We start from the raw sequence: 26,826 nt of genomic DNA on the forward strand, positions 1-26,826 counted from the left end.
AGTGTTTCCATTGGCCACACCTGGAGGGGCAGTGGTTTGATCTGCCAATCAGTTACAAAATCTGTATGAAGCTGAATTTAAAAAACAACACTCGAGCTGATCCTACCAGGTTTTACAGTAAAAAGGGGTGGAATGTGACTAGCATTGTTTGCCCTTGTTTTCAGAAAAGAGAGGTGAAGATGCACTGGAACTGGTAGAACAGAAAGTGTGTATCTACCCTGAGCCTGTTTTGTTGGTCTGTAGCCTCTGTCCTTCAACTAGAACTCTCAGTTTTAACTAACAGGCTTCTATAAACTGATGAAATATGGGATATTCACTCCAATCCATGTTGTCTGATTCTTCCAGTAACTCTTTGACTTACCTTATGTGCTTGGTCTAAGGACTGCTTCCTGTAATCAAGCTCATCATCCAAATATCCCTTTTGTTTACTAAATAGTTCCTAGAGATAGAAAGAGATTTGTGTTATATTGGCTGTCTCTCTGTTAAGTGCTGTGTGGGATTGAGGTTTTAAATTGTTTTGATGAATTATTTCATTACCTTTTCATTCTCTAGGTCTATCATCTTTTGCTGTAGGGCAGATTCTGTTACTTCTATCTGCTCTAACCACTACATAGACACGATGAAAAAGGAAAAGTCAGATAATCAGATTTGACAATAGAGCAGGTGTTATAACTTCTCTTTTATTATTGATCTCACATAATTAAGCAATTCGATGAAAACCAAAACGCTCCAGTATATTGCTAACAAAAATGAACAACCAGTTTTTGGAGTCTGGCAATTTGTCTCCTGTGATCATGTTCCAAGAATGCATGATCCAGTGAGCATAATCTGAATATTGGATTCATTCTTGAACAGAGGTGGGAAATCGCAGGGCCGTGGGCCAGATGTCACTCTCTAGGCCTGCCTATCTGGCACTCAGGACTCTCTCCAGGCCATACCTTCTCCTCAACCACACCCCCTTTCCCCAGCCACATTCTTCACTAGCCCTACTTCATACATTCCTTGAGTATTTTTTCCTGGATGGAATGTGTCCTTGGTCTCTGATAATGCCTCATGCTTGCCTGGATGGAGGATAGAGACGAGTGTGTAGAAACTAGCCTAGTGTACATAAGTAAAATTTGCAATGCCTACTTTTGCCTCTGGCCCTGCCCATCACTAGCATATGCCTCCAGATGGGAATGCAGCTCTTGGTTCTGGAAAAGGTTCCCTACTCCTTGTCTTGAAGATGCTTAAGGATGCTGCAAAGAGGGCATTCATGTTTACAAGATCACCATACCCATGGACAGCAAGCTCCAGTGTTGTGTTAGGACAGCTCTGAAGCCAAAATGGGGCTACCAAGAAACAAAACAGAGGTATCGGTGTGCTCAGGTGATCCTAAAGTTTGCAGAAGTAGAAAAATATTTCAGGGGGAAAACTACAGGAGGAAAAAAAAATCAACCCACAAACAGCCCAATAAGGACTTAGTATGCTCAGTGGCCAAAAAATGCTAAATATCTGTTAGGGAGGGGAACAAAAAACTGAAGGGAGTGAGAATGGCTGGCTGGCTGGCTGGAACAATGAACAGGAGCTCTGCACACAGGGCTGGCTTTAGGGGTGGGCAAGCTGGGCAATTGCCCAGTGTGCCAAGCTGAAAGTGGCCGTGTTTTTTTAATGTACTGTCTTCAGTGATCTAGGGTGGTAAAAAGCAATTGTCTGCAACTTTTTTTTCAGGATTCTACAGGGTGATCCCAGGGCCTGGTGGAACTGCAGGTGAGAATTCTCACATGTAGTCAGAGCATGCAATCATTCTTGCATGTGGCCCCCACCTTTGTATACATATCCATGGGTCCTTGTAGGGGGCAGCAGCAGGCCCCCCAATGACACAGCTGCACCAGGCCCCGTAAACCCTCTGGTTGGCCCTGTGAAGCTGAATGGGGGAGGCGGCACTGAAGGCACTTCTTGCCCAGGATTCCAGGACCAGCCCTGATTGCACACTGTAACCTTTTGTTACAGGTCCCACTTACACCAATTTAATTGTCAAGAGACATTTCTACAGAATATCATGCAAGTGAAAATGACCTTTTATGACATTACATACCACATTAACCAATTCACAAGGTATTCTTTGGATAACTCTATATGTTGCCTTAATTGTGCAGATGCCAGTTGACATGGCCTCTCTTTGGGCATCATCCCAGTACCAGCACCATCATGTGGCTCTTCTGCCATACAGAGAGTGTTCCAACATCTGTGCTGCACATTGTAGTGCTGGCATAGAAATGCTTCACTTGATGCAAAAAAGTACCAACAGATGAGACACGCTACATGTTATGGTAGTGGCATGAGGAAGTCAAATGCATGGAAATAATTTCAAACAGCATCCACTAAGTAATGCATAGACCAAGGGTGCTTCCTGATGAGGACTTAGTTTTCCAATGAACTGTTGAAATATTGTAACATTGCAAATGGGTTGTTGGCACCATGCTATTTTTACTTATTGCATTTCCCCCAAGAAAAGGTAAATCTGGAATAAATGGGGGGGGGATAGGCTGGCATTTCTATGCCAATGACATTGTGTGGATGCTGCAAATATGCAAAGCACTGATTCCACAATAAACATCTGTTCTTAAGCATCCCAGTTCTTAGAGTTTCCTTTGAATGCAGGGTTGGCCAGGAGGGCAAAAATACTGAGTTACACCACTATACTCCCACTGATCATTACAGTGCTATGCCAGAGAAAGCGGTCCTTGAGCCAGTCCCAAAGAGAGGAGGGGGGCAACAATGTCATTACCTTTTCGGCTAATGTCAAAACCGTCCGTGCTTGTATCACAACTACTTGCTCTTCATTTGTTAAGTTCTGCAGCAAGGACAAACGAGTATTATTTTCAGAGCACATTTTCCCCATATTTTTCCTATTTCCGAGTTTGGTCTTGTGCCAAATCCCAAAAGTATTTCCTAAAACTACAAAGCCTTGTCTCACAACAGCATTGGCTGTAATAATCATTCTATTGTTCTGAGTTTTTTAAAAAATGCTAGATGGCCATAATCCAATGCCGACAATGTGATTTTTTTTTTAAAAAAGCCATTTTAATTGATATGTTGTTGATGTTTTACTATATTATTGTAACATTGTATTTTTGTGTTTGTATACCAACTAGTTATATTTTCAATCAAAGTGAGGTTTGTAAATATTTCAATAAATATGCACATGTGGGTATGTGAGGCTGTGGTGGTTGGCTAGGAATTGCAAATTATCAAAGCACCAGTTATAACTGACTGTTCAAATCCCTTCACTTTGCTGGATTGTTATCATTAAAACATTATTTTTGTTGTTGACGTTCCCCCTTCAAACACTTACAGATCACTTTGTATTAAACAGACATCCAGAACAGTGTACAAAAACAAAAGAACAGATTATAAAACAATAGAAACAATATAAAACTAAAGTGCAGAAGTTCAGTGTAGCTGGCAGCATGCACCAAATCAATATTAATGGTCAGGAAATGCCTAGGTGAGCACCAAAAGCATAATATAATCAGTGCATGCCTTATTTCTGAGGGGAGGCTCTTCCACGTGGTAGGTCATACAGCCTTCAGAAAGTAATAAGGTAATGAATACTCATGGCCAAGAGTCACATCTCTCACTTATTGACTTGGGTCATATCAGCACCACACATTTAAAGAGCTCTTATACCTCTTTAACATTCACGGCTTCCACCAAAGAATCCTGGGAATTGTAGTTTGTTAAGGATGCCCAGAGTTATTAAGAGACCTCTAATCCCCTAGGAAGAGGGATTGGTTGTTAAACCGCTCTGAGAATAGTGGTTATTCTGATATTCAATACTAGTCCTACTCAGAGAAGACTTATTGAAGTTAATGGGTATGACTAACTCAAGCTTATTGACTTCAGTGGGTCAACTCTGAGTAGAACTTAACTGAATACAACCCATGAGTGCCCTGGGGATTTCTTCCTTCTTTGTGAGAGTATGCATCAGATGCGCCTGTCTAGGACTATTGAGAAATATGTATTTTGGGAAGACAATATTTTTAGAAATATGTATGTGTTGAGAGAAATATTCAAAAATACATGTTTAATTATATATTAAACCCAGGTTTCAATGCTTTTTTAAAAAATGCACAATTAATTAATGCTGAAACATTAAAATTAGAGCAGAATGGATTTATGAGTGAACACGAGATACTAATAGAGACTGCAAATAGACTGCCTCATTCCTGCTTAGTTATGACCAACTGTGCTGGATTGTGCTCATGCTACCTGCACCTTTGGCTGGCTTTCAGCTTCTCCTTAACTGTATTTCAATACAATGAAAAGTGTGTCTAGTATCCCAGCTGCTACAGCTGCCCACAGACCAGGGATCCACTGTCTACATAGGTTAACAACACTATTTTCTACTCTCTGCCTGGAACATTGTCTCCTACAGACAAAGAGCTCAAGGAAACACCAGGCTTGATAAAAATCAATGATTTGTTTAAAAAAACACACAAAAAATCAAATTTTAAAAATTTAAATCAGATTTTTTTGATTTAAATTGAATTTTTTATGTAAATCAGATTTCAATTTTTTCTTAAAACAATTAGTAAAAAAAAAAACCTAGGTCAAAGACATCATTGTGAAAGCTAATTATACCACTTCTAATTATATTCTATGAATATGTTTACAGAGATGGGAGATAACCTAATCAGTCCTATTCTGCAGGTGGTGCACATGAAGTGCATGCTCACTATCTCTCTAGGGCTTGCCTCTCTCTAAGTGCAAAGATACAGAATGTGAATGAATAGAGAATTTGAGGGAGATGGAATAGATCTGCACAAGGAGGAATCTGGATATAAATGCAACGGATAGGGGAGAGGAATAGAAAGTGAAACCAAAAGTGAACAGAATGTATTTATGCAGTCTTGACTCCTGAGGAAACTTTTGCTGCATGTATCCTCCACTGTACAAGGGAAATACCTAGCATGACAGCAGCAAGCTGTAAAAGAGACCCTGTTTGGGAATATTTTGTTTCTGTACCTGGCTGTGGATAAAACAGGCATGCATGAAAAATGAACTTATTTATTTGATTTATATCCCGCCCTTTCTCCCAGTAGTAACCCAGGGTGGCAAACAAAAGCACTAAAAACACTTTAAAACATCACAAAACAGACTTTAAAATATTTTAAAACAGAACAACCATTAAAAACATATTAAAACAAAACGTTTTTTAAAAAAGCTTTAAAAACATTTTAAAAAGAAGGCTTAAAAATATATTAAAAAGCAATTCCAACACAGATGCAGACTGGGATAAGGTTTCTACTTAAAAGGCTTGTTGAAAGAAGAAGGTCTTCAGTAGGCACTGAAAAGATAACAGAGATGGCGCCTGTCTAATATTTAAGGGGAGGGAATTCCAAAGGGTTGCTGCCACTACAATAAAGGTCCATTTCCTATGTTGTGCAGAACTAGGGTTGCCAGGTGTCCAATTTTGGCCTGGAGACTCTAGTTTTTGGGGGTCCTCCCTGGGTCTCTGGGTGACTCATCTTAATCTCCGGACTCTTAGCTTTCATTTTTTTAAAAATTAAGTTTCTAGGTGGTCTGGTTCAAAAAATATAAACCAAAATGTCAGCCCCCTGCAACTTCTGTTAGTAGTACCCGCTACTCTAATCCCTGCCCTTTCAGATCTTTAGCCAATAAGTGAAGTCAGGGTTGTGATTGACAATAATAGCAAGAGCTAAATCACATTTCAGGTTCTGAGAACAGTTTTCTTTTCCTGCTTGTCTCACATCAGGAATTCAGTAAATATATAGTTTTCAGCAGCATAAAGTGCTTTCTCTGTACAGGATTAGGACTTGCTTCTGAGTAAACATGCATAGGATTGCACTACAACAGAAGATCACAACAGGATCTTGGTACTGATCTGGCAATTCTGCAGAATGGACGTCCTGATAAGATAGTATTTGCAGGAGGCCCTAACCTGCAGAGTGCAGTGATCGACTGGGTATACAAGGGATAAGACGGTCTTTAAGGTATCCTGGCCAAGCTGTATATGTTTTTAACACTGTTTTGTTTTAATGTATTTTAAGATCTGTTTTTATGATGTTTTAAAGTGTTTTTAGTGCTTTGTTTGCCGCCCTGGGCTCCTGCTGGGAGGAAGGGCAGGATACAAAATAAATAAATAAATAAATAAATAAATAAATAAATAAAGGGCTTTGTAAATTAAAACTAGAACCTTGAATCTAGCCTGGTAAATAGTGCAACAAAGAAATGCAAGGTCTAGTTGCTCAAATGAAACAACATTATTATGAGAAGTGCTCCTACTTTGAAGATAATGAAGGGAGTGTGTCTGAACATCCAGGATCTTCAGGTAAGTAAATATTCTTTTTGTCATTTTGTTTCTCTTAGGACTGCCTCGGCCATAGCTTTTGAGTGGGCTTCTCAATCATTTTAATTCTTAGGTTTGCTTGAACAAAAATATGGTACTTAAAAGACTTTTATAAAATGCATCCCATTTAGGAACCCCTTGGGTTATTTTCCTCACTTTGCATATGTGCTCTCCTTGAGTCTTCCTTGAAATACCAGTAAACAGTGTGAAATTGCAGCATTATACTTATGGAAAAATGTAGTTCAAGTAGCTCAGTATTCATGTAACTGAGTTTCCCCCCTTCATTTTCTAACTTTTCGGTTCATACTCTGTTTATGCTGTGGATCACTATTCCTCAGTACTAGACTTCAACTTTGTAGTGAAACCTACATCTCTGAATATGTATTAAGGTTATATTAAACAATAATATACTTCTGTTACAAAATGATGATTAAGTAGAATCTTCCTCACTAGTGATTTAAACTGTGATTTAAATCATTACGATGGAGTCCTTCAGAGAAGCGATTTAAATCATGATTGAAATTGATTTGATTTAAATCAAATCAACCCTACTAAACAATACCTCCTGGAACGCCTCTCCCGATATGAACCTGCCCGTACACTACGTTCAACATCGAAGGCCCTCCTCCGAGTTCCGACTTATAGAGAGGCTCGGAGGATGGTTACCAGAACCAGGGCCTTCTCAGTGGTGGCCCCTGAATTGTGGAATAGTCTTCCCGTTGAGGTGTGCTTGGCGCCGACATTGCTATCTTTTCGGCGCCAAGTTAAAACCTTTCTCTTTGCTCAGGCATTTTAGTTTAATATGTTCAATTTGGTTTTAGTTTTGTGGATTTTTATATATATGTTTTTGTACCGATTTATGTGATTTTATTGTATATACTTTCTGTTGTACACCGCCCAGAGAGCTATGCTAGTGGGGCGGTATAAATATTTAACAAATAAATAAAAATAAATAAATAAATAAACATTAACAGACACAGAGCTGTCGCTGCTCCACATTTCTTTGCCCTTCCTTGTAACATCCAGGTAAACAGATGGCTTAAGATGCCAGCATTGAATGGTGCATTCCCTCAGTCCCATGACCAATATCCATGGCCAAATTACATCAGAAGGACAGGGCAATGCTCAGCATGATGTTATCACACTGTGTTTCCCTACTCCAGAAATGGGGAACCTGCTAACCTCCAAACGTTGTTGGACTCAACTCCCACCAGCCCAGCCAGCATGGACAGGTCAGGGATACTTGGAGTTGATTCCCACAATGTCTGGAGGGTCACAGATTCCTTCCTTCTAGGCATTGTGAAGGAAAAGGTAAAAGACATAAGGAGAGGTGGCAGCTCTGTGTCTCACATAACCTAATTCTGCCACCAGAATTGTAAGGTTCTGCACACAAGAGGTTCTGAACTGAAACCAGAAGCTGCAGTCTTCTACACACCTCTTTCAAGAAAGTGTGCGTGAACAGGAGATCGCTATTACTCAAACTTACAGCATGATATACAGAAGCAGTCAGTGTAGTGGGGTGGTGCTGTGCCACTGCCACTACTTACTGGAAATGGTGTGAGGGCAGGGCAGTGGAAAGACTGGAGATGCGCAACTGGTGAAGCCAATCAGTGCTCCCACCGGTACACCCACATAGCCCCAAGCTTGTCACTACCTTACCATGCTAAGTATCAGAGACACCGCTGTAGGGAGGGATGTAGCTTGGCACTGCCACATGCTGCAAGCAGCTGTTGGCATACCAAAAAACAAGGGGCACAAACTAGTCAAATGTAAGCACTTTTCAGTCCCACTGATTTCAATGGGAATGATCTAGAACACATCTGCACCTTACATTTAAAGGAGTATCATACCGCTTTAACACTCATGGCTTCCCCCAAAGAATCCTCAGAGCTCTAGTTTGTTAAGGCAGCTGAAAGCATTTAGGAGACCCCCATTACATCACAGAGCTACCATTTCCTGACTGGTTGAACAATCAATCCGTCTTCCCAGGGAACTCTGAGAATTGTAACAACTCTCAACACCCTTAACAAACTACAGTTTCCAAAACTCTTTGGGGGAAACCTGACTATTAAAATCGTGTAATACTACTTTAAATGTAAGGTGCAGATGTGACCTTAATCACATGCTTAATTCTCGTTTAAATCTTTGAGTGGATCATCAAACCAACAAGTAGTTCAGCAGAATCTGTAACTTACAAAAATTCACTTGTAAATTAAGTAAGAGTTCATCCCAGAAAATAAGAATTTATGTAACACAATTCTGTACCATTTTTATCAAAAGTTCCACAAAATAATTTAAAGTTAGATCACCTTAGATTTGCCTTTATCTCAAATCTATTCTATTTTACAGAGTTAAATTCTCAGAATTATTGAAGCAAATAAGAAAGAATGGGACAGGGTTAGAAAAAAGATGAGTGTTACCACTCATGCATTTAGTTTTGATTTTTTAAAGAAAAACACAAAATTAAATAGCCAACATTAAGATAGTGTATGAAAAATCTTACAAGACCTTATTGGCATACATGTAAAGAACATGCAAATATTGGCCCGTAGCCAATAGCTGTCCCAGTCAAAATGTAAGAAAAGTATTTTTTAAAATGGAAGCTACTTAAAACATGCTTGGGGTTATTTAATGCCATCTGGACAAAAGGACTAAACGTATTAATAGAAACATGCACAATTTATTAAATGAACATACACTTACGGCGTTATCCCCTAAAATGTCCAATTTTTTCATCAGCTCTGCTACTAGTATGTCCTAATAAGACAGAGTATAGAAGGAACAAAATGTCAGAATAATACACGACACTTTGTTCAGATGAAGCAGTAACAAAGAACAACAAAATGAAGCTGTACTTACTGTTACACCTTCTGCTTCACAATAGACCTGAAGGGGACTTTTCCCCTCCGTAAAAGGAATGTGGTGAAAATTGATAGCTGGAGATCTTCTCTCTCGCTCCTGCAATAAGAACAATTATGCTGAAAGGGTGTTGCTTAATCATCAACTAAATTAGGAATATGACTTCATGACCTTATACCTCACATAGAAACCATATGTAAGCCAAATATGTTCAACTGTTGATCATTCTGAATCTGTGCATAAGGAGCAGCACTGGCTGTCTTGAGATACATCCAAGGCTGTGCTTCTGTGATGTAAGTGTACAAATGAGGTGTATAAATAGTATAGGAGAGCATGTTTTCTGTCCACAGGGCATTTCATCTGAGAACCTCCTTTCCAGGGATTTTGAAACATTTTGCAAACTTGAGCATACCCCAAAAGTTGGATAATGAGAATTTTCAATGATGAGGAAAATCCAGGCATCTCATTCCTTGCATTCTCAGAACATCAGAAACACACATTTGTGATTACGGCCACATTCACACATTACATTTATTCTACTCTTATTCTGCTTTACACAATCATTATTTTCCCCACAGAATCCTGGGAAGGGTAGCTTTTGAAGGGTGTTGAGAGTTGTTAGGAGACCCCTGTTCCCCTCACAGAGCTACAATTCTCTGAATTCCCTGGGAAGAGAGATTGACTGTTAAACCACTCACGGAATTGTAGCTTTGTGAGGAGGTCTCCTAACAACTCTCAGCAGTCTTCACAAACTACACTTCCCAGGATTCTTTGGGGGAAGCCATGACTGTTTAAAGTGGAACAATAGTAAAATAAATGTATGGTGAGAATGTGGCCTACATCTTTTCTCTTCTCTGGAAATTTAAAAAAGCTTGATTTTTTTGTCTCTGCTCAGTTTGCAAATATTCTGAAAGTTATCCGGCCCTCAGCTAACACATGTAGAGAGGCACCTGAGTCTCTGCTCAGTTACAATGCACAAAGAAACAGATGATCCCTTACCAGTCATTCAGTATTGTGCGCACGGGATCATAGTAAGAACTTTAACAACTAAATGTATGACAAATTCAAGTCTGTGGGGGAAGCACAGGACTTCTAGCAGCTGCCTTATTCTAGATCAAACCATTTATCTTTCCTGTCCAGTACTGATTGCCCTACACTGACTAAGAGTGGGTCTCCAAAAACCCAGGCATAGATCTTTCACAACACCTGCTTCCTGATCTGTTTAAGTGGAGATGCCACGGAATAAACGTGGAACCTCTTGCATGTAAACTACCACTGAGCTCCCCTTAATTTTTTTCCAAATTATATGTACCTTTGTTTTGTCTGACCCAGCAAATGAAGTATGTTTTTAACGTTTTCCAGCACTTTCCAATTAGTATAGTGTGGGAGATTTACTCTTTCCTATTGATGTGCTGAATCAACAGGGCCTCTGCCTTAGTTTGTTTATTTAAATGGTCAACTTATAGAACACTTACTATGCAAAAAAATTCTGAAGGCGGTTTACAATAAGGAACTAAAACAACAAAGAGTCAAGAGCTCTAAAACATACAACAGCTCAAAACAGACATATAGATAATATAACTAACAAATGAAATCATTTAAAATACAGTAGTAAAAAAATTATAAGCAATAAGCATGCTCCAGCTAATGTGCATCCACACCTAGTACTGTCTGAGAATCAAAGGTACATGAAGCACAAAGGTTCTTTGCGCTCACAAGTTCTCAAGACAATGAAGCTCTGTACACACCATAGATTTAAAGCATGTGGCTACCCCTAAAGAATCCTGGGAACTGTAGTTTACCCTTCAAAGAGCTATAATTTCCAGAATTGTTACCAAACTACAGTTCCTGGGATTCTTTGGGGGAAGCCATATGCTTTGAATCTATGGTGTGTATGAATTCTGTTGCCTGCGTGCTGGGCTGTGAGGGGTTTGCCTCAGACAGGCATTACTGGGAGACAGAGATAAGAGCTCAGGGTGGATACTGGGCTGTGGGTGTTGCTAAGGAGACTGTCAAAATGAAAGATGAACCTGTAGTTGGCCTGCTTAAGGGGGCCTGGGCTCTGTGTTTAGAACACAACTGTCTGGCCTGACACATAAAGGGAAGTACCTCAGTAATAGAGCATCTGCTTTGCATGTAGAAGGTCCCAGGTTCAATCCCCTGGCATCTCCAGGTAGGGCTGGAAGAGATTCCTGCCTAAAACCCAGGAGTGCCACTGCCAATCAGTGTAGACGATACTGAGCTAGATGGACCAATGGTCTGACTCAGTATAAGGCAGCTTCTTGTGTTCCTGTGTGAACGTTGAGGGCAAGTGGCATTTACTGATGTCAGTTCCAGTGATGGTTGCCATGTTCATGGCAGTTGTTTTTGCTGGAGAGGTAATCCTCGCACTGCTGAAATATGGGGGCCCAGATAATTGAAGCATGGAGCCAACTTTGGATTGGTGGCTTGCTTGCTAGAAAGGCTAGCTGATCTAGCTGCACCTTGGCCATACTGCAGAAAAGAAGGATGAAGTTTTAAAGTTAAGCTGCTTATTAAGTAAATGTTTTCCTATGATCGTCTGTAGATATTGAAGTCATATATTTTTTAAAGCTAAAAATCTAAATAAAAATAACTGGGAAATAAAATAATTACAAATAGACTATAAAATACTAAAACAATAGGCTGTATGATCCAGTGATCAACAGTTAATGTTTCTTTGTTTCTTTTGGGGATTATGAAGCAAGCTGCAAGCCCGTGTCCATCTAACTTCCCTTCTCCTTGGTCTGCATATGTGCTCAAAATAACTGAACTCTCACTATTTTTACCCACACTTTTGAAGATTTAAACAGCATTTTTTCATGCCATAAGGCATTATTGAACAAGCTAAGATTTCAGTGTGTTGTAGAACTAGGGAACAGGCAACTGAGTCTGCGTTAAAAGGTCCACTGCAGTAGCATAAAGTCACAACCAGGGGGTGTTGGACTGGCATAGTGAGCAGACTCAGCTCTGCTCACGGCCGGAGTTTGATTCCAACGGAAGGAGGAAGTTGAATCTCCGGTAAAAGGGGTCGAGGTCCACTCAGCCTTCCATCCATCTGTGGTCAGTAAATGAGTACCCGGCATATGCTGGGGGGTAAAGAAAGGCCGGGGAAGGAACTGGCAATCCCACCCCATATATATACGGTCTGCCTAGTAAACGTCGCAAGACGTCACCCTAAGAGTCGGAAACTACTCACACTATAAGTGCGGGGACACCTTTACCTTTTTATACCTGCAAATGTAGCAAAAGGTGTTGCAGGAATGGACAAGATAGAGCACGATGAAGATAATACCAGGCATGCATTAAGTTACCTGTGCATTATCTTCAAAGACTTTCAGCGCCTACTTTGCTAGTTAAGTCAGCACAACGATACACAGACCCTAATAGTTGGCACTGAGTTGTTAGAAGTGTGATTGCCCCTGACATACATCACTAATAAGCCACTCATGCTTCATGATAGAAATCACTGTAGCTCCATTTATGTATGTTGTTCTGTGCTCCATTGGAAAGCCTCTGGTCCATACTTACTTCAAGTTCTAATATTCGAAATTCCAAGAGTTCGTTTTGATCTTTAGCATCCTGAACATCATGCTTTAACCGAGCCTCTTCTACCTCCATTTGTTTTATCTAGAAAAGCAAAGGGATTACTTTTTTGATATTTCCCACAAAGTAATGACCAATGGCATGCCTCTTTGATTAGGGCAGTGGTTTCCAAACTCCCCCCCCAATGGGCCACTTGAAAATTGTTCAGAATCTTGGCAGACCACTTAATGATTCTTCTGCCTGTGGTGTCAATTGTAATGGGCAATGCTAAATATTGTATGATTTTTAATTGTTTTTCTTCTGCTTCTTTTATTTTTTATATTGTATCATTTTGTATTACAATTTGCATTCCATAGAAGTCAAACTGTCATACAATGAAATATAATGTAAGAAATAAAATAAAGCAATAGCAATACAATTAAAAATCAATGCAAATATTTAATACGGACATGCTGTGGACCACCTGAATGAAGCTCATGGGCCACTGGTGGTCCATGTCTCAGAGCTGAGAACCCCTGGATTTGGACAATGGTTGTGGATCTGACAGAGTGGCTAAGAGTGTGAACTGAAAATCCTAGATTGAAATATTGCCTCAGCCTCTGGCCCTACCCACCACGGGCATGTGGCCCCCAGTATGTTGTGCATGAGGGAATGTGGCCCTCTGGCTGAAAAGAGTTTCCCACCCCTCCTTTAAAGAGTAAATGTGATGTTTTTTGTAACAACAGAATGCAACCAGACATGCTGTGAGCCATGCAGCAAAAAGAGACCACTGATCCTACGTGAATTGCACTGGCTACCCATTTGCTACCATGCTCAGTTCAAGGTATTTGCTTTAACACAGAAAGTTCTAAATGACTAAAGACCCAATTACTTAATGGAGTGCCGTCCTGCGAGCTGCTGAGGAAGCCTGTCTTGTGGTCCCATTGGTGAATGTAGGGGGACGCAGGTTAGGGCCTTCTCTGTGGTGGTCTCCTGTTTGTTGAACTCTTTTCCTATGAAAATAAGGCCATCCTCCTTACTCATGGTTTTTAGATGAGAGCTTAAAACCCATCTGGGTGAGGTCTGTGAGCTATTTTTGACACTGCTGACCTGTTTTTATTGACTTAATGTCGTTTTCCACTGAATTTTTCATTAATTGTTTTACAGTTTTAATCTGTATGTTCACAGCCCTGGGATTCTATGGGATAAGGGGTGGTTTATGAATAGAAATAATAAATAAATAGCTAACATCACTTTTAAACACTTTGATTCCCTTATTGTTTTAGCCTTCAGGATCAAAATGGCACGGATATTGAGGTTGCCAATACCTCACTGGACTCAATTGTGCCATCTGTTTCTCGGCGGCAGATTTCTCTACAGGTCTATTGTGCACTTGATGAAAAAATATAATCCTTTGTTGTTGTTATTGTTTTGAAACCTAATGCACACCTGGTCCATTAAATACCCTTTTTGTTGAAATATTGGTGAGAACATTTTTCTTTTCTTATTATTTGATTACATACTTGCCCTTAGTTATTGATTTTGTAAAGCTTTGGGGAAAAAGTGTTAAGAAAATACCTTTTCTACAAGCTCTTGGTTTCTTCTATATAAGGCTTGCTTTTCTTCAATCCACTTCATATCCTTGAAAAATAACATATTAGCATTACAGAAAGAATTGGGAACTGGCCTGGTTCACATGTCATGCTAAGCTAAACTATGGCTTACCACGACAATGCGAATACGTTGCCTCCCAGATGGGAGCTCTCACGCGCTTTGCTCCTCCCTGAGCCTTTTAGCTCAGTGCAACGCAGCAGCTAAGCCAAAGATAGACTTAGCATGTCATCTAAATCCCCGATCATGGTTAAACTCATTCTTTCTTAACCAAGAACAAATTCTGTAGCCAAGAACAAATCTTGAAGCTAAGAACCTTGGCTTAGCTGCTGCTAGGGATGGGAGAGATATTCTATTCTGTTTACATTTAAAACTGAATCTATCAAATATGCACTTTCCAAATGTTGTTGTTGTTATGTGCCTTCAAGTCGATTATGACTTAGGGCGACCCTATGAATCAGTGACCTCCAATAGCATCTGCCATGAACCACCCTGTTCAAATATTGTAAGTTCAGGTCTGTGGCTTCCTTTATGGAATCAATCCATCTCTTGTTCAGTCTTCCTCTTTTTCCACTCCCTTCTGTTTTTCCAAGCATTATTATCTTTTCTAATGAATCATGTCTTCTCATGATGTGTCCAAAGTATGATAACCTCAGTTTCATCATTTTAGCTTCTAGTGATAGTTCTGGTTTAATTTGTTGTAACACCCAATTATTTGTCTTTTTTGCAGTCCATGGTATCCGCAAAGCTCTCCTCCAACACCACATTTCAAATGAGTTGATTTTTCTCGTATCCGCTTTTTTCACTGTCCAACTTTCACATCCATACATAGAGATCGGGAATACCATGGTCTGAATGATCCTGACTTTAATGTTCAGTGACACATCTTTGCATTTGAGGACCTTTTCTAGTTCCCTCACAGCTGCCCTCCCCAGTCCTAGCCTTCTTCTGATTTCTTGACTATTGTCTCCATTTTGGTTAATGACTGTGCCGAGGTATTGATAATCCTTGACAAGTTCAATGTCTTCATTGTCAACTTTAAAGTTACATAAATCTTCTGTTGACATTACTTTAGTCTTTTTGACATTCAGCTGGCAGGTTTATTGCTTAACAGTTGTAGTGTATATTGCAGGGGCTTTCCCTATCCTGCATTCTGGCTCTAGGTGTTTCCTTTTGACTTTGGCACTTTGACAGAGATCCAAAGAAGGCAAATAAATGCACAAGAAAGAACTCTGAACACAGCAGGGCATCGGCTTACTGATTTTACAGATTTCTACTGCCGAAGAGTCAAGATACCTTTTCAAGCAGCACGTAGCCTGTATCTTCAGCAGTGCTGCAATGCAATGAACTATTTCTGAAGGGTTTTATTATGCTTGCCTTTGGAGTCTCCTCTTAGATTAATTGTATACCCAAAACATAGGGATGGGATCAGAAGAGCCAAAGTCAAAAAGAAACACCCAAAGCCAGAATGCAGAATAGAGAAAGCCCCTGCAATATACACTACCACTGTTAAGCAATAAACCTGCCAAAATCAAAGAATTGTTTATAGTTTAGCAGATTGGAACCTCAAGCTTAGGTGAAAGAGATTAAATATTGAGCTGCCCTCATAATATATAACCCGAGCCAATCCAGACATGTAGAAGTAAATCTTGGAAGTTAAGCTTCTTCCAGCGTACTCCAGTAAATCAAACCAAGAAAGAGTATATAAGATATATTTGGGTTGTGGCTGCAGAGCCTTGTGGAAGTTTGTCAAGACTGATTTCAACAATAATTTTCACAAACTCTAGAAAGTAAACACTGAAGGCAGCTTTGCACATAGTATCTTTTGCTTAAGTGGAATGAAAGACAGGAAAGGGGACATGATGGGCCTTTTGGGTCTCTGGGGTTGAAAGATCTGCACTGGCTTATTGTTGGCTTTTAGGTGCAATTAAAAATGCTGGTTTTTGCCTATATAACTGGCCTGTAAACATGGTGTTTGAAGGACTGTTTTCTACCATACAGACCTGTCCATTCATTAAACCATCAGTAAAACTTTAAAAGAGGTTCAGATGAAGTCACAGAGGACAGGGCTATCAATAGCTATCAGCCTTGATGGCTATTTCCTACCAGTTGCTGGGAATCACAAGTGGGATGAGTACTGTTGCACTCAGATCCTGCTTTTGGGCTTCCCACAGATATCTGGTTGGCCACTGTGACAACAAGATGCTGGACTTGATGTGCCTTTCGTCTGATTCAGCAGGGGTCTTCTTATGGTCTTATCACGTAACTCCAACTGCCCCTGCCTTTGGCATTTAAGTGGGTGACAACCTTTTCTGTGGTAGTACTCTGTCTCTGGAACATTCTCCCCAGAATTGTTTGCCTGTTCCCTACACCTTTATCCTTTCAGGTCCAGCAAATGACTGTTATTTTTCCAGGAGTTTGTCTGAATAATATTATGATCATCTGCTAATGTTATTGTTGCTGTTTTTGTTTCTTGACAGTAGCCTTATTCTCCATGTGCTTAATCAATACGGAATGGAGTAGGATTGTGCTCACTGGCCCCAGGATACACCCTCCATGCATAAGAACTTAAGTACAGTAGGGCCCCGCTTTACGGCGTTCCGCTTTACGGCGTTCCGCTGGTGCGGCGGCTTTCAATCAGGGGAAATTCCCCATTTTAAAGCCGATTTTGCCGTTTTGCGGCATTTTGCGGCATTTTCACGGGATGCGACCCATTAAAGTCAATGGGTTCCGCTTTACGGCGATTTCCACTTTACGGCGGGGGCCTGGTCCCTAACCCGCCGTATAAGCGGGGCCCTACTGTAAGGGCTCCAAATCAGTAAGTACATAGAGACTTTTCTTAAGTGTTATTCAGGCATTATCCTCCCACACTAACTCAATAATTTGGAAGAAGACAGTAGGACCAGCTCTTCCACATTCTCGATGCTCACAGGTTAGCAGAAGAGCTGAAGAAAGAAGCCTGGTCTATGCGCATAAGCTTCCCCCCCCCAAATTTAGATCATGTTCTAAATCTCTGGGGGGCAGGAAATCTATGGATGTAGGGCAGGATGCCCTCTTCAGACCTTCCCACAATGTGTGGATAGTGAGGGCAGGGCCACATTATATTAATTGTGTCCAAGCTGCAGAAGTTGAGGGGTGGAGCCAGCATGCAATTCCACTTCCTCCACCACATGCTGAATGACTATGTGGAGAAAAGGATGAAAAGAGGGCCCATGTTGAGTTGGCTTTCTATTGTTTTACTGTTGCTTTTGCTTCTAAATTTCTCCTTTATAAACTGCCCTGAGCACATGATGGAAAAGAGCAGCATAAAAAATATTTTTTAACATATGACTGTTTTTAATACCTGTTGTCTTTTCCTTAATCAACATCTTCATTTTCAGAATGAGTTAATTCACTTCAGGGGGCATTGCTAAGTCCTTAAAGGGCTTGGGGCACAGGCCATGATAGAAACCTGCATAAGATTTGCATATTCTAATTTATATGTATCCATGCTTCTGGGAAATTAAGATGTTGGGTGGGTTGGGGTCTCCTCAGCATTGCACTTTGCAGTGGGCCCAGCTACCCTACAAGCAAAGTAAAAAAAAAATTAAGGGGGGGAAGAGAAAGGAGATCCTGGGCCTATCACAGAAGATCTACGTTTCAACCCCCCAGCCCACTGCTTAACTGCAGTGCCAGTCAATATTTATACCTGAGGCCACAATGGCAGTGCAAACCTAAACTTACATTCCTTTGTCTTACAGTAGTCATCTTTGTCTAAATTTGTTGAACTGAAGACTGGATGGATGTGATGCATTTTTGTCCTGCACACATTACCTGTCCTTGCTCAGCAAGTGCTTTTTCTAGGTCTTCTATTTGAGCTTGAGACCTGTGAATTTCTGCTTGAAGCTGCTCACGAGTCTGTAGAATGGGATTGAAGAAATGTCAAACTTTCTCTGATAGCTATCATGGCAAGTACAATGCAGTCTTATTCATCTGAATGGCCTGAGATCACAGTATAAACATCCACATATTGAACAATAAATTCAGATAATTTGAATTAGGGTTGCCAGGTCTCCAGTTTTTGCCCAGAGACTCTGGTTTTTGGAGGTCCTTTCCGAGTCTCTGGGTGAGTAACCTTAATCTCCGGACTCTTAGCTTTCATTTTTTTTTAAATTAAGTTTCTAGGTGGTCTGGTTCAAATGATATAAACCAAAATGGCAGCCACCCCCTGCAACTTCTGTTAGGACTGGCTGCTTTAATCCCTGCCCTTTCAGGTTTTTAGCCAATAAGTGAAGTCAGGGTTGTGATTGACAAGATTTGTTGACCCCCAGGTAATACCTAAACCCCATTTCAAGTTCTGAGGACAGTTTCCTTTTCCTGCTTGTCTTACATCAGGAATTCAGTAAATACATAGCTTTCAGCAGCATAAAGGGTACTTTCTCTGTACAGGATTGGGACTTGCTTCTGAGTAAACATGTACAGGATTGCACTACAACTGAAGATCACAGCAGGATCTTCATGGGCATAACAGTAAACAGTTTTAGTTATAATTATACTAAAAGTGTGCATGCAGATTTTTTAATTACTTGCAAAAATGGCATATACATTTTATCTTTCAAATAATTTTTGAACAGAAGGTTTTAAAAAGTGTACATGTTGCAGTTTTCTAATTAAAGAGTCAAACAAGTTTAAATTTTACTGAACTGTTGAAGAGGGCAGTTTATTTCTCTTATTCCTAATTGTTTTGAAAACCTTCCCAATAAGAAGCTTTTCTGGGAGTAAAGCTGCAGTGCTAATTCCACATACCCGAGAGTTAACCCCATTGAATTCAGTAGGACTTACTTTTGAGTAGACATGGTTAGGATTGTGCTGAAAATCAATGGTACTTTTAAGTGAACATAGAAAAGCATTGTGTTGTAAATCTTTCTCTCCTCCTTCAATCTTTTTTAAGCAGTTAGGCAGGGCTTACTTAGGTGTCACTGCTTTTATGTGGTAGGAAACTAATACTTTCTTTAAAAAAATATTCTGCAATGGTCACTTGGTTTTGACAATAAACTATTATATGGGGTATATGTATTTTTACATCTCCAGTGTGTATATATGGAATATTTCCAACAATCCTGTGAGGTAGGGTTGGAAACCAAGGCAGCTTACAACAAGAAATAAAGCCATTGAAATTCTAATAACCATAAAACAAGTATAAAACAGTTGCAAAACAGCTTAAAGTGGCATGATTCTGAATTTTGGATTGGGAGACTGAAGTTCCTTATCACTGAATTGCAGTCCTGTGCATGCTTCCCTGTCTGAGTAACCCCCACTGAATACATTGGGGATTTCTTATGAGTAAACATGCAAAGGATTGCACTATAAATATCTTTACAGACTGTGTAAATAATAAACATATTTGACATTCATACTTATATAAATATTTCTTCATACTGTCTTGATATGTATTTGACTTGACTCTATGATTGTAAATTATTATTTACAAATTATTATTTCATCTACATTTTAAGTGTGCCCTTCTTCCTTGGGGTAGTCATGGTTCCCCTCTGTTGTTTTCACCCTGAGGGGCAGATTACACTGAGAGATGGTGCATAGCCCATGGTCACCCAGTAAACTTTGTGGCTTATTTTCATTTTAATATTTAATTAAAATTATTTATATGCAGGCAAAGTTTATGTAGTAATGCAGATCCACATAATACATTTAAAGCACATCCAACTCACATTTAAAGTGCAAGAGTTCCCTCAAAGAATGATGGGAAGTGTAGTTTCCCCTTCACAATTATAGTTCCCACCATCCTTAACAAACTACAGTTTCCATAATTCTGTAGTGGGATTCATGTGGTTCAAACATACGTTGAATGTGTTTTAAACGCATGGTGTGGATTCTGCCCTAGTATGCTGTGCACTGATAAGAGAACTGAAAAGCACAATTGTAAAATATACTTTTTTAAACAGACCTGTAGCTCAGTGGTAGGGCACATGCAAAGGTACAAAACTGAATCTTTGGAAGAGGCTATTACCTGGAATCCTGGAGAGCTAATGCTAATCCATGTCATCAGTACTAAACTAGATGGTATCAAATGGCCTGTCTGGGTATAAGGCAAATTCCTTTGTGTCTCAAAGAGACCTTTTATTTTGTTTGTATTTTATTTACAACATTTATATACTGCTTTATTGTAAAAAAAACTCAAAGTGGATTATAGAAGGAATTAAAACAATATTATTAGCAAAAATAGTTAAAGACAGGTATTTAAAAACATTCAAAATAACAAAACCAACAATGAGTTAAAAACAGATATAAAAAACATAATAGCTTCTATATGCCTGGGTAGGCTTGCCTAAACAAAAATGTTTTTAGCAGGTGCCAAAATGAGTACAATGAAGCACCTGCCTAATGGAAATAGGCAGGGAGTTCCAAAGCATAGATGCTGCCACACCAAAGGATGGATTTCTTACAAGAGCAGAACAAGTACTGCTGCTGCAGGGATGAGACTGTGCTGGGACCATCAAGGGACAAGCATTTCCACCTGTCTTGCCCCACCCCTCTGCCTGGGCCTTATCAGGAGGAGCTGCAAACTTAGACATGCTGCTGCAGGAATGAGACTGTGCTGGGACCATAAAGAGGCAAGCATTTCCACCTGCCTTACCCCCCACCCCTGCTCTTAGTGACATTTTTCTGGGGGCTGCCCTTTACCAGGAAGATGAATGCTTTTGGTTTACTGCTCCTGTTTTTTTTAGAGATGTTAGGACTTTGTTAGTTTGATTTTGTTTTGTAAATTGTATTGTTTTTATTTGTATTTTGTATTTGTATTTTTATTTGTGTGTAAGCCGCCTTGGGGGCCTATTTGGCCAAAAGGTAGCCTAGAAATAAAACATTACATTACATTACAAGTACTATGTGTAGGGTTGCCAGGTGCATGGCCTGAGACTGATCCTGTATCTTTAGAAGAAGAGAAGGTCAGCCATGTGCAGGTGTTCTTGCAACTCTGTAATGGGAAAAACCACAAGGTGGAATTCTCCCTTCCCCCTGCACAACTTTTAAAGATACAGAAGACCTCTTCGTTGCCAGGCCCGGCCTCCAAGAGGTCTTTATCTTTAAAAGTTGTGCAGGGGAAGGGAGAATTCCACCTTGTGGTTTTTTTCATTACAGAGTTGCAAGAACACCTGCACTTGGCTGACTCTCTCTTCTCCTAAAGATACAGGATCAGTCTCAGGCCATGCACCTGGCAACCCTAACTATGTGGCACACTTAACATGGAAAGCACACATTGAACCTGCCCTGGTAGTAAATCGGCAACCAGTACAGATTTCAGGGCAGAGGTATTATGTGCTGATAGGGTCTCATTCATGTCAGCAATCGTGCCACAGCATTCTGCACTAACTGCAGCCCCCGGGCCAAGTTGTGCTGCATGGGGATTTCTGTGACCTTGGCTGACTGGCTGCCAGGAATTTTTTACTTTTGGTTAGGAATCCTAACTGGTTGTGGGATGCTGAATTTTCTGTCTTACTCATAGGAATCTTGTTGTGGTTGATATGGTATTGCATTTAGGAAATCATCACTGTCTTTTCTTTTTCTTTGTCTGTTTGCATTTCATTTACCTATGACCTTACTCCCTTACATCCATAGAAGCAACAACAGTGGTTCCATGTGGTTAGCTCAACCCCCTTAAATTCACTGATTATGCACCTTGTTATTTGCATGATGGTTTGTTTCTTGCCCAATATTGGTAAAAGAGAATTCACATACTGGGAAGTGTAGCTTCAATTGCTGTTGTTCCTAATCTACTGCCTGTGAAGGTAGACTAAACCATGTGTGTTTTCTGTCTGTCAATTATTACTCATTGGAATTGGGTTGGCTGTCAAAGTGAGTTTATAGCAGCCCACAGAGTAGGCAGGGAAGAGTAGAGAATCTTCTTACTCTTACTCATTTCTCAAACCTCTCTCTGCAGTGAAGGTCAAGTCTGTATAGCGGTTTGGAGCAGCCACGTTGAAAGGCAGGCAGGGCATTCCAGGCAAAGGGTTGCCAACTCTGCTTGATATGGATATTGTAGCAGAGGATCCCTAGTGAAGCCTTACCAACAGCACAATCCTAACAATATCTACTCAGAAGTAAGTCCTGTTGAGTTCTATGGGGCTTAGTCCCTTAGTAAGTGTGTTTCAAATTGTAGCCTTCAGGGGCATCCATCTTTACAGCTTGGTGCTCCCATCTAACATTTCCACAATACTAGGCTTTCTTTCTACAATGGCCTTCTAGTGAGTGGCCTGGCCTGAGGTCACTTAAACCCTTCTTGCCAGAAGCAGCTAAGCTAGGTTAAATGTTCCTTACCCAGACTCTCTAAGCAGGTGAGAAGGAATGATCCCGTCACTTCACCTAGAAACACCCTTATTTAGCTACAATTTCTATCTTAATTTCCAATCAGAGAATTTTGTTTGAGTGTGGTTGATGCTTAATGTATCATGCTTAATGACATCATTGGGCCTCACCCCATGATATCACTGGGATCGCCCCATGACATCACTGGAGCTTGCCACTGAAATCTCAGGGTTTGGGATGCTTTTGACCTGGCAACCCTAATTTGAATTGCTCTTTTCATGTTGCTGGTTTACATGTTTTTAAAGGGCTTCATGTGAGACAGATGTGGGTTATAAGCTAGGCTTTACTTTGTCAAGCATTGGGGACAACAGCCATTGCCTCTTGATCACAGAATCCTAGGTGTATAGCCTGATATCTGTAGGACATGGGAGGGCCTTACTTAGCCTGCAATTGCCATCTTGCAGTTGAGTCTACAAGCTGACTTCATGCCTACAACATCCAGTCTAATTTTGCTACTCATTTTGGTGGTTCTTGTTTTCGTTTTCCCATCTGCTCCCACTTTGTGTAACATTTTGCCTAAAGAAGAGCTCTGGAGAATTTGAAAACTTGTCACATCTTTGTGACTTTTTGGTTGGACCCAAAGGTATTGCCCAACTGTGGACTTTGAATAAATAAATATTTTTCAGGTGATGATACTGGTTTTGGTGGCAGCCTTGTGTTGAGCATTAAGTACTGGATATTTGTGGTCATACCTGCCCCCCTCCCCAAATAAATCATCTTGCAACTTTCAAACTGATTTTGAAATGGTGAGTTTCAATCCTCTGTTTATATTATAATGAAGAATTTTATCTCCTATGTTTCTGGGTATACAATTCAATGGAAATTAATTTGGGCTTGGGTAGGAGAGAGAAATCCCCCCCGTATCTGCTCCCTCCCTGATGGTTTTCCACAGACTTCTGCAAACAATCTAGTTCTGGAGACCCTTTGGAAGGGACTGAAGGTAGAGCTTGTAATTGATTTTAACCCCCCCTTTTTAATTTTTAGCTCTTTAGTCCCTTTTAATATCACTCCCCCATATTTCTTAATTGTATTTTATGTATGTTTTAATATTTTTGTGATTTTATTGTGCATGATTTTATTGTGAGCCACCTTGAGAGCCCTAGTATAGCCTAGAAGGGCTGGATAGAAATATTTTAAATAAATATGTTTTATAGGAATCAGAAAGAGTTGCTGCTGCTGTAGCGATCTGTATAAGGCAGGGATGGGGAACCTATGGCCCTCCAGATGTTGGACTCCAACCTCCATCAGCCCCAGCCAGAATGACTAATGCTCAGGGCTGATAGTAGCTGTAGTCCAACAACATTTGGATGGCCACAGGTTTCTCCTACCTGGTATAAGGTGCCATTATTTGTAAGATGAGCTCAAGGAAGGCAAAACAGAATTTTAAATATTCTAACTCTTCTGTTAGGAAACACATCTTTTTAAAAAATGTAAACCTTTGAAAACATAATCTCAGCAAGGGCTTGTCAGCATTTTGTATACTGCTAAGAGATTTCCACAGTAATGGCATTCAGTGTTAAGGTTTTTCCATATATCATTTTTTAAGATGATGAGGAGTTTCTCAGTAATCTACTTCTTTGGCACAAATGTGGAAAAAGTGACTGCTTTGAGAGACCATAAAGCTGAGTTTTGCATATGAGATAGTTCTGTAGGCACATTATGAATTCACGGCAGATATAATGGAAAGACTGTGAGGCACAGTAAACAGCTTTCAGCCAAAAAAACCTTCCCCAAAATAATCTGTCACTGTCAACTCAAAGAAGGGAGTGGGGCAACAAGGGGAAAATAAAAATGAGAAACACACTGAAACTCATTTCAAGCTGTTTCCAAATTTTAGCTTTCTCTACTAACCACTGCCACCTAAACATCATTTCAACTTGCAGTTTTCTGGCTTCTATCTGAAGTTTCTCTTGGAAAAGATCAGATGGCTTACCAGCCTTAGAATGAGCACATCTCTCTTAGTCCTCACATGACCCTGCTATATTTATAAAGATTGTGCACCTGCAAGCAGGGTCAGCCTTCGGGTTTCTTTTTAATTATATCACCTGGGCCCTGATCTAGCTAATGTTAATTGTGACTTGTCTCAGTGAAAGCAATGAAATGTAACAGCACAATCCTATTCAGAAGCAATCCCCACAGAATTCAGGGTTCTACATCATGTATGGAACCTACACAACTACAGCAGGCTCCCTGCTAGAGATGTTCACCATCCAAGTCATGGAGGATACTGGGGAGTGAACCTCCTGTACTCACCCCATATCATATGTTGGTTTAACTTAGAAGATGAACACCTGAACAGGGTTTAAGTCCCATTGAAACTAATGGAACAAGTTGATAATGGCTAACTTAGGATGCAGTCCTGTACACAATTCAAGTACAATTGAATTCAGTGGGGCTTACTTCCACATAGATTTGCATAGGGTTGTAGAGGGTGATGGGGAGGGTGACAAGGGGCACATTCATTCCTTCTTTCCCCTCTCAAATAGTGACTTAATCCAGAAGATGTGGCTTCAACCCTGATCCTTGGCCATGCTGGCTGGGGGTGATGGGAGTTGGAGTCCAGCCATATCTGGAGGGCCACAGTTCACCATTCTGAACTAAAGCAAGTCTGCTATTTCTCACCCACAAAGGATCTGGTCTCTCTGTTATAAGGGTAAGACCAGCAGGAAAAATTATATAGTTACAAGCCTTTATTTTCATGTAAGATAAGCCATTTAGACCTTAACTTCTCGTTCTGCATCCAACGTTCCTCCAACCTGCTCTTGCAACAGAGCATATGCCCGCTGTAAGGCTTGATATTCCATTGTCAGCTGCCGGAATCTCAGTTCTGTTTCTTCTTTTGCCATACCCTGAAGTGCAACAATTAAAAAAAGGAAAATGTCATATGGAACTATGGATTATACAGCCATGAGAGTGGCTGTATACTATAACCAGCGTGGATTTTTCACATTCCTCAATGTTAAATTGAAAATACCCCTTATGCCATTCTGATGCTTCCCATAAGCTCATTTTGAAACAAAACCTTACAAAACTTATAGCCCTGAACTCAGAAACGCTTGCTTAACAACCCTCTCAATTTTCATGGCAATACCCAAAGCAGTAAGAGAGAACAGAGAGTTCAAAGTCTAAAGAGAGAGAAAAAAACCCAGAGCCCTTTTGGACTATTTTCTCTAAGTTCTCATAATCTGTTGAAATTCATTAAAAATCAGCCATGCTCACAAAGAACCTGTAATCCTGTTACTGACCTTGCCCCATCCTCTGACCTTCATCTTCTGTAGTTTAAAAGTTAAAAAAAATGCCTGGCTGATTTTAATTAATTTAAACAATTTTGCATTGAACTGAATGATAATGCCTGGCATGCTCCGTAAGAACCAACTGTCAGTGTTCTAAAAGCCAGACTCACAGCTGCTGGACTTGCCTAATCAGGGGGCCACACCCACACCAGACTTTGATTTCACATGAGACAGTCATGGCTTCCCTCAGAGAATCCTGGCAAGTGTAGTTTGTGAAGGGTGCTGAGAGGAGACAGCTATTTTCCCGACAGAGGTCCAGTGGCCAGAGTGGTTTAACAGTCAGCCGCTCTGATTGAAGCTCTGAGGGGAACAGGGCATCTCCTAGCAACTCTCAGCACCTTTCACTAACTACACTTCCCAGGATTCTTTTGGAGAAGCCATGACTGTCTAAAGTGAAATAAAGGTCTGGTGTGGATGTGCCCAGGGACAGCTTTGGTTTAAATTTGGGTGGGAGGCTACATGTGCCTGCTGTAGAATAAAAAGGTGGGGGAAACCCTGAAAAGCAATGATACTGTTCACAATGTTTTCCTTTTGGAAAGGAAAGGGGCTTCCCCTCTGCCCAGTGCCCACCCATCCAATCTCCTCCTGTCCCCCTTCTCCTATCCTCCCTGCCCCTCCCCCAGGTCAGTGTTGGACTACGACCTGGGAGACCAGGGTTTGAATCCCCACACAGCCATGAAGGTCACTGGGTGACCTTGGGCCAGTCACTGCCTCTCAAGCTCAGAGGAAGGCAATGGTAAAACCTCCTCTGAATACCGTTTAACATGAAAACCCTATTAAAAAGCAGGGAAATTTACTATGGTG

General features: G+C 40.5%; 1 protein-coding gene across 1 annotated transcript in view; it reads right to left on the reverse strand.

Annotated features, from left to right (window-relative positions):
• The window catches only part of JAKMIP3 (Janus kinase and microtubule interacting protein 3), a 181,093-nt gene that overhangs the window by 11,614 nt on the left and 142,653 nt on the right, over nt 1-26,826 (reverse strand). The window contains exons 11-19 of the mRNA XM_061634362.1: nt 25,450-25,578; nt 18,182-18,265; nt 14,336-14,398; nt 12,764-12,862; nt 9,215-9,313; nt 9,059-9,112; nt 2,771-2,836; nt 538-606; nt 362-439 (exon numbers count right to left, since the gene is read on the reverse strand). Coding sequence (XP_061490346.1) covers nt 362-439; nt 538-606; nt 2,771-2,836; nt 9,059-9,112; nt 9,215-9,313; nt 12,764-12,862; nt 14,336-14,398; nt 18,182-18,265; nt 25,450-25,578 — 741 coding nt within the window. The remainder of the gene's footprint in view (nt 1-361; nt 440-537; nt 607-2,770; nt 2,837-9,058; nt 9,113-9,214; nt 9,314-12,763; nt 12,863-14,335; nt 14,399-18,181; nt 18,266-25,449; nt 25,579-26,826) is intronic.

The sequence above is a fragment of the Rhineura floridana genome, chromosome 7, assembly GCF_030035675.1.
Source record: "Rhineura floridana isolate rRhiFlo1 chromosome 7, rRhiFlo1.hap2, whole genome shotgun sequence".
Taxonomy (NCBI): domain Eukaryota; kingdom Metazoa; phylum Chordata; class Lepidosauria; order Squamata; family Rhineuridae; genus Rhineura; species Rhineura floridana.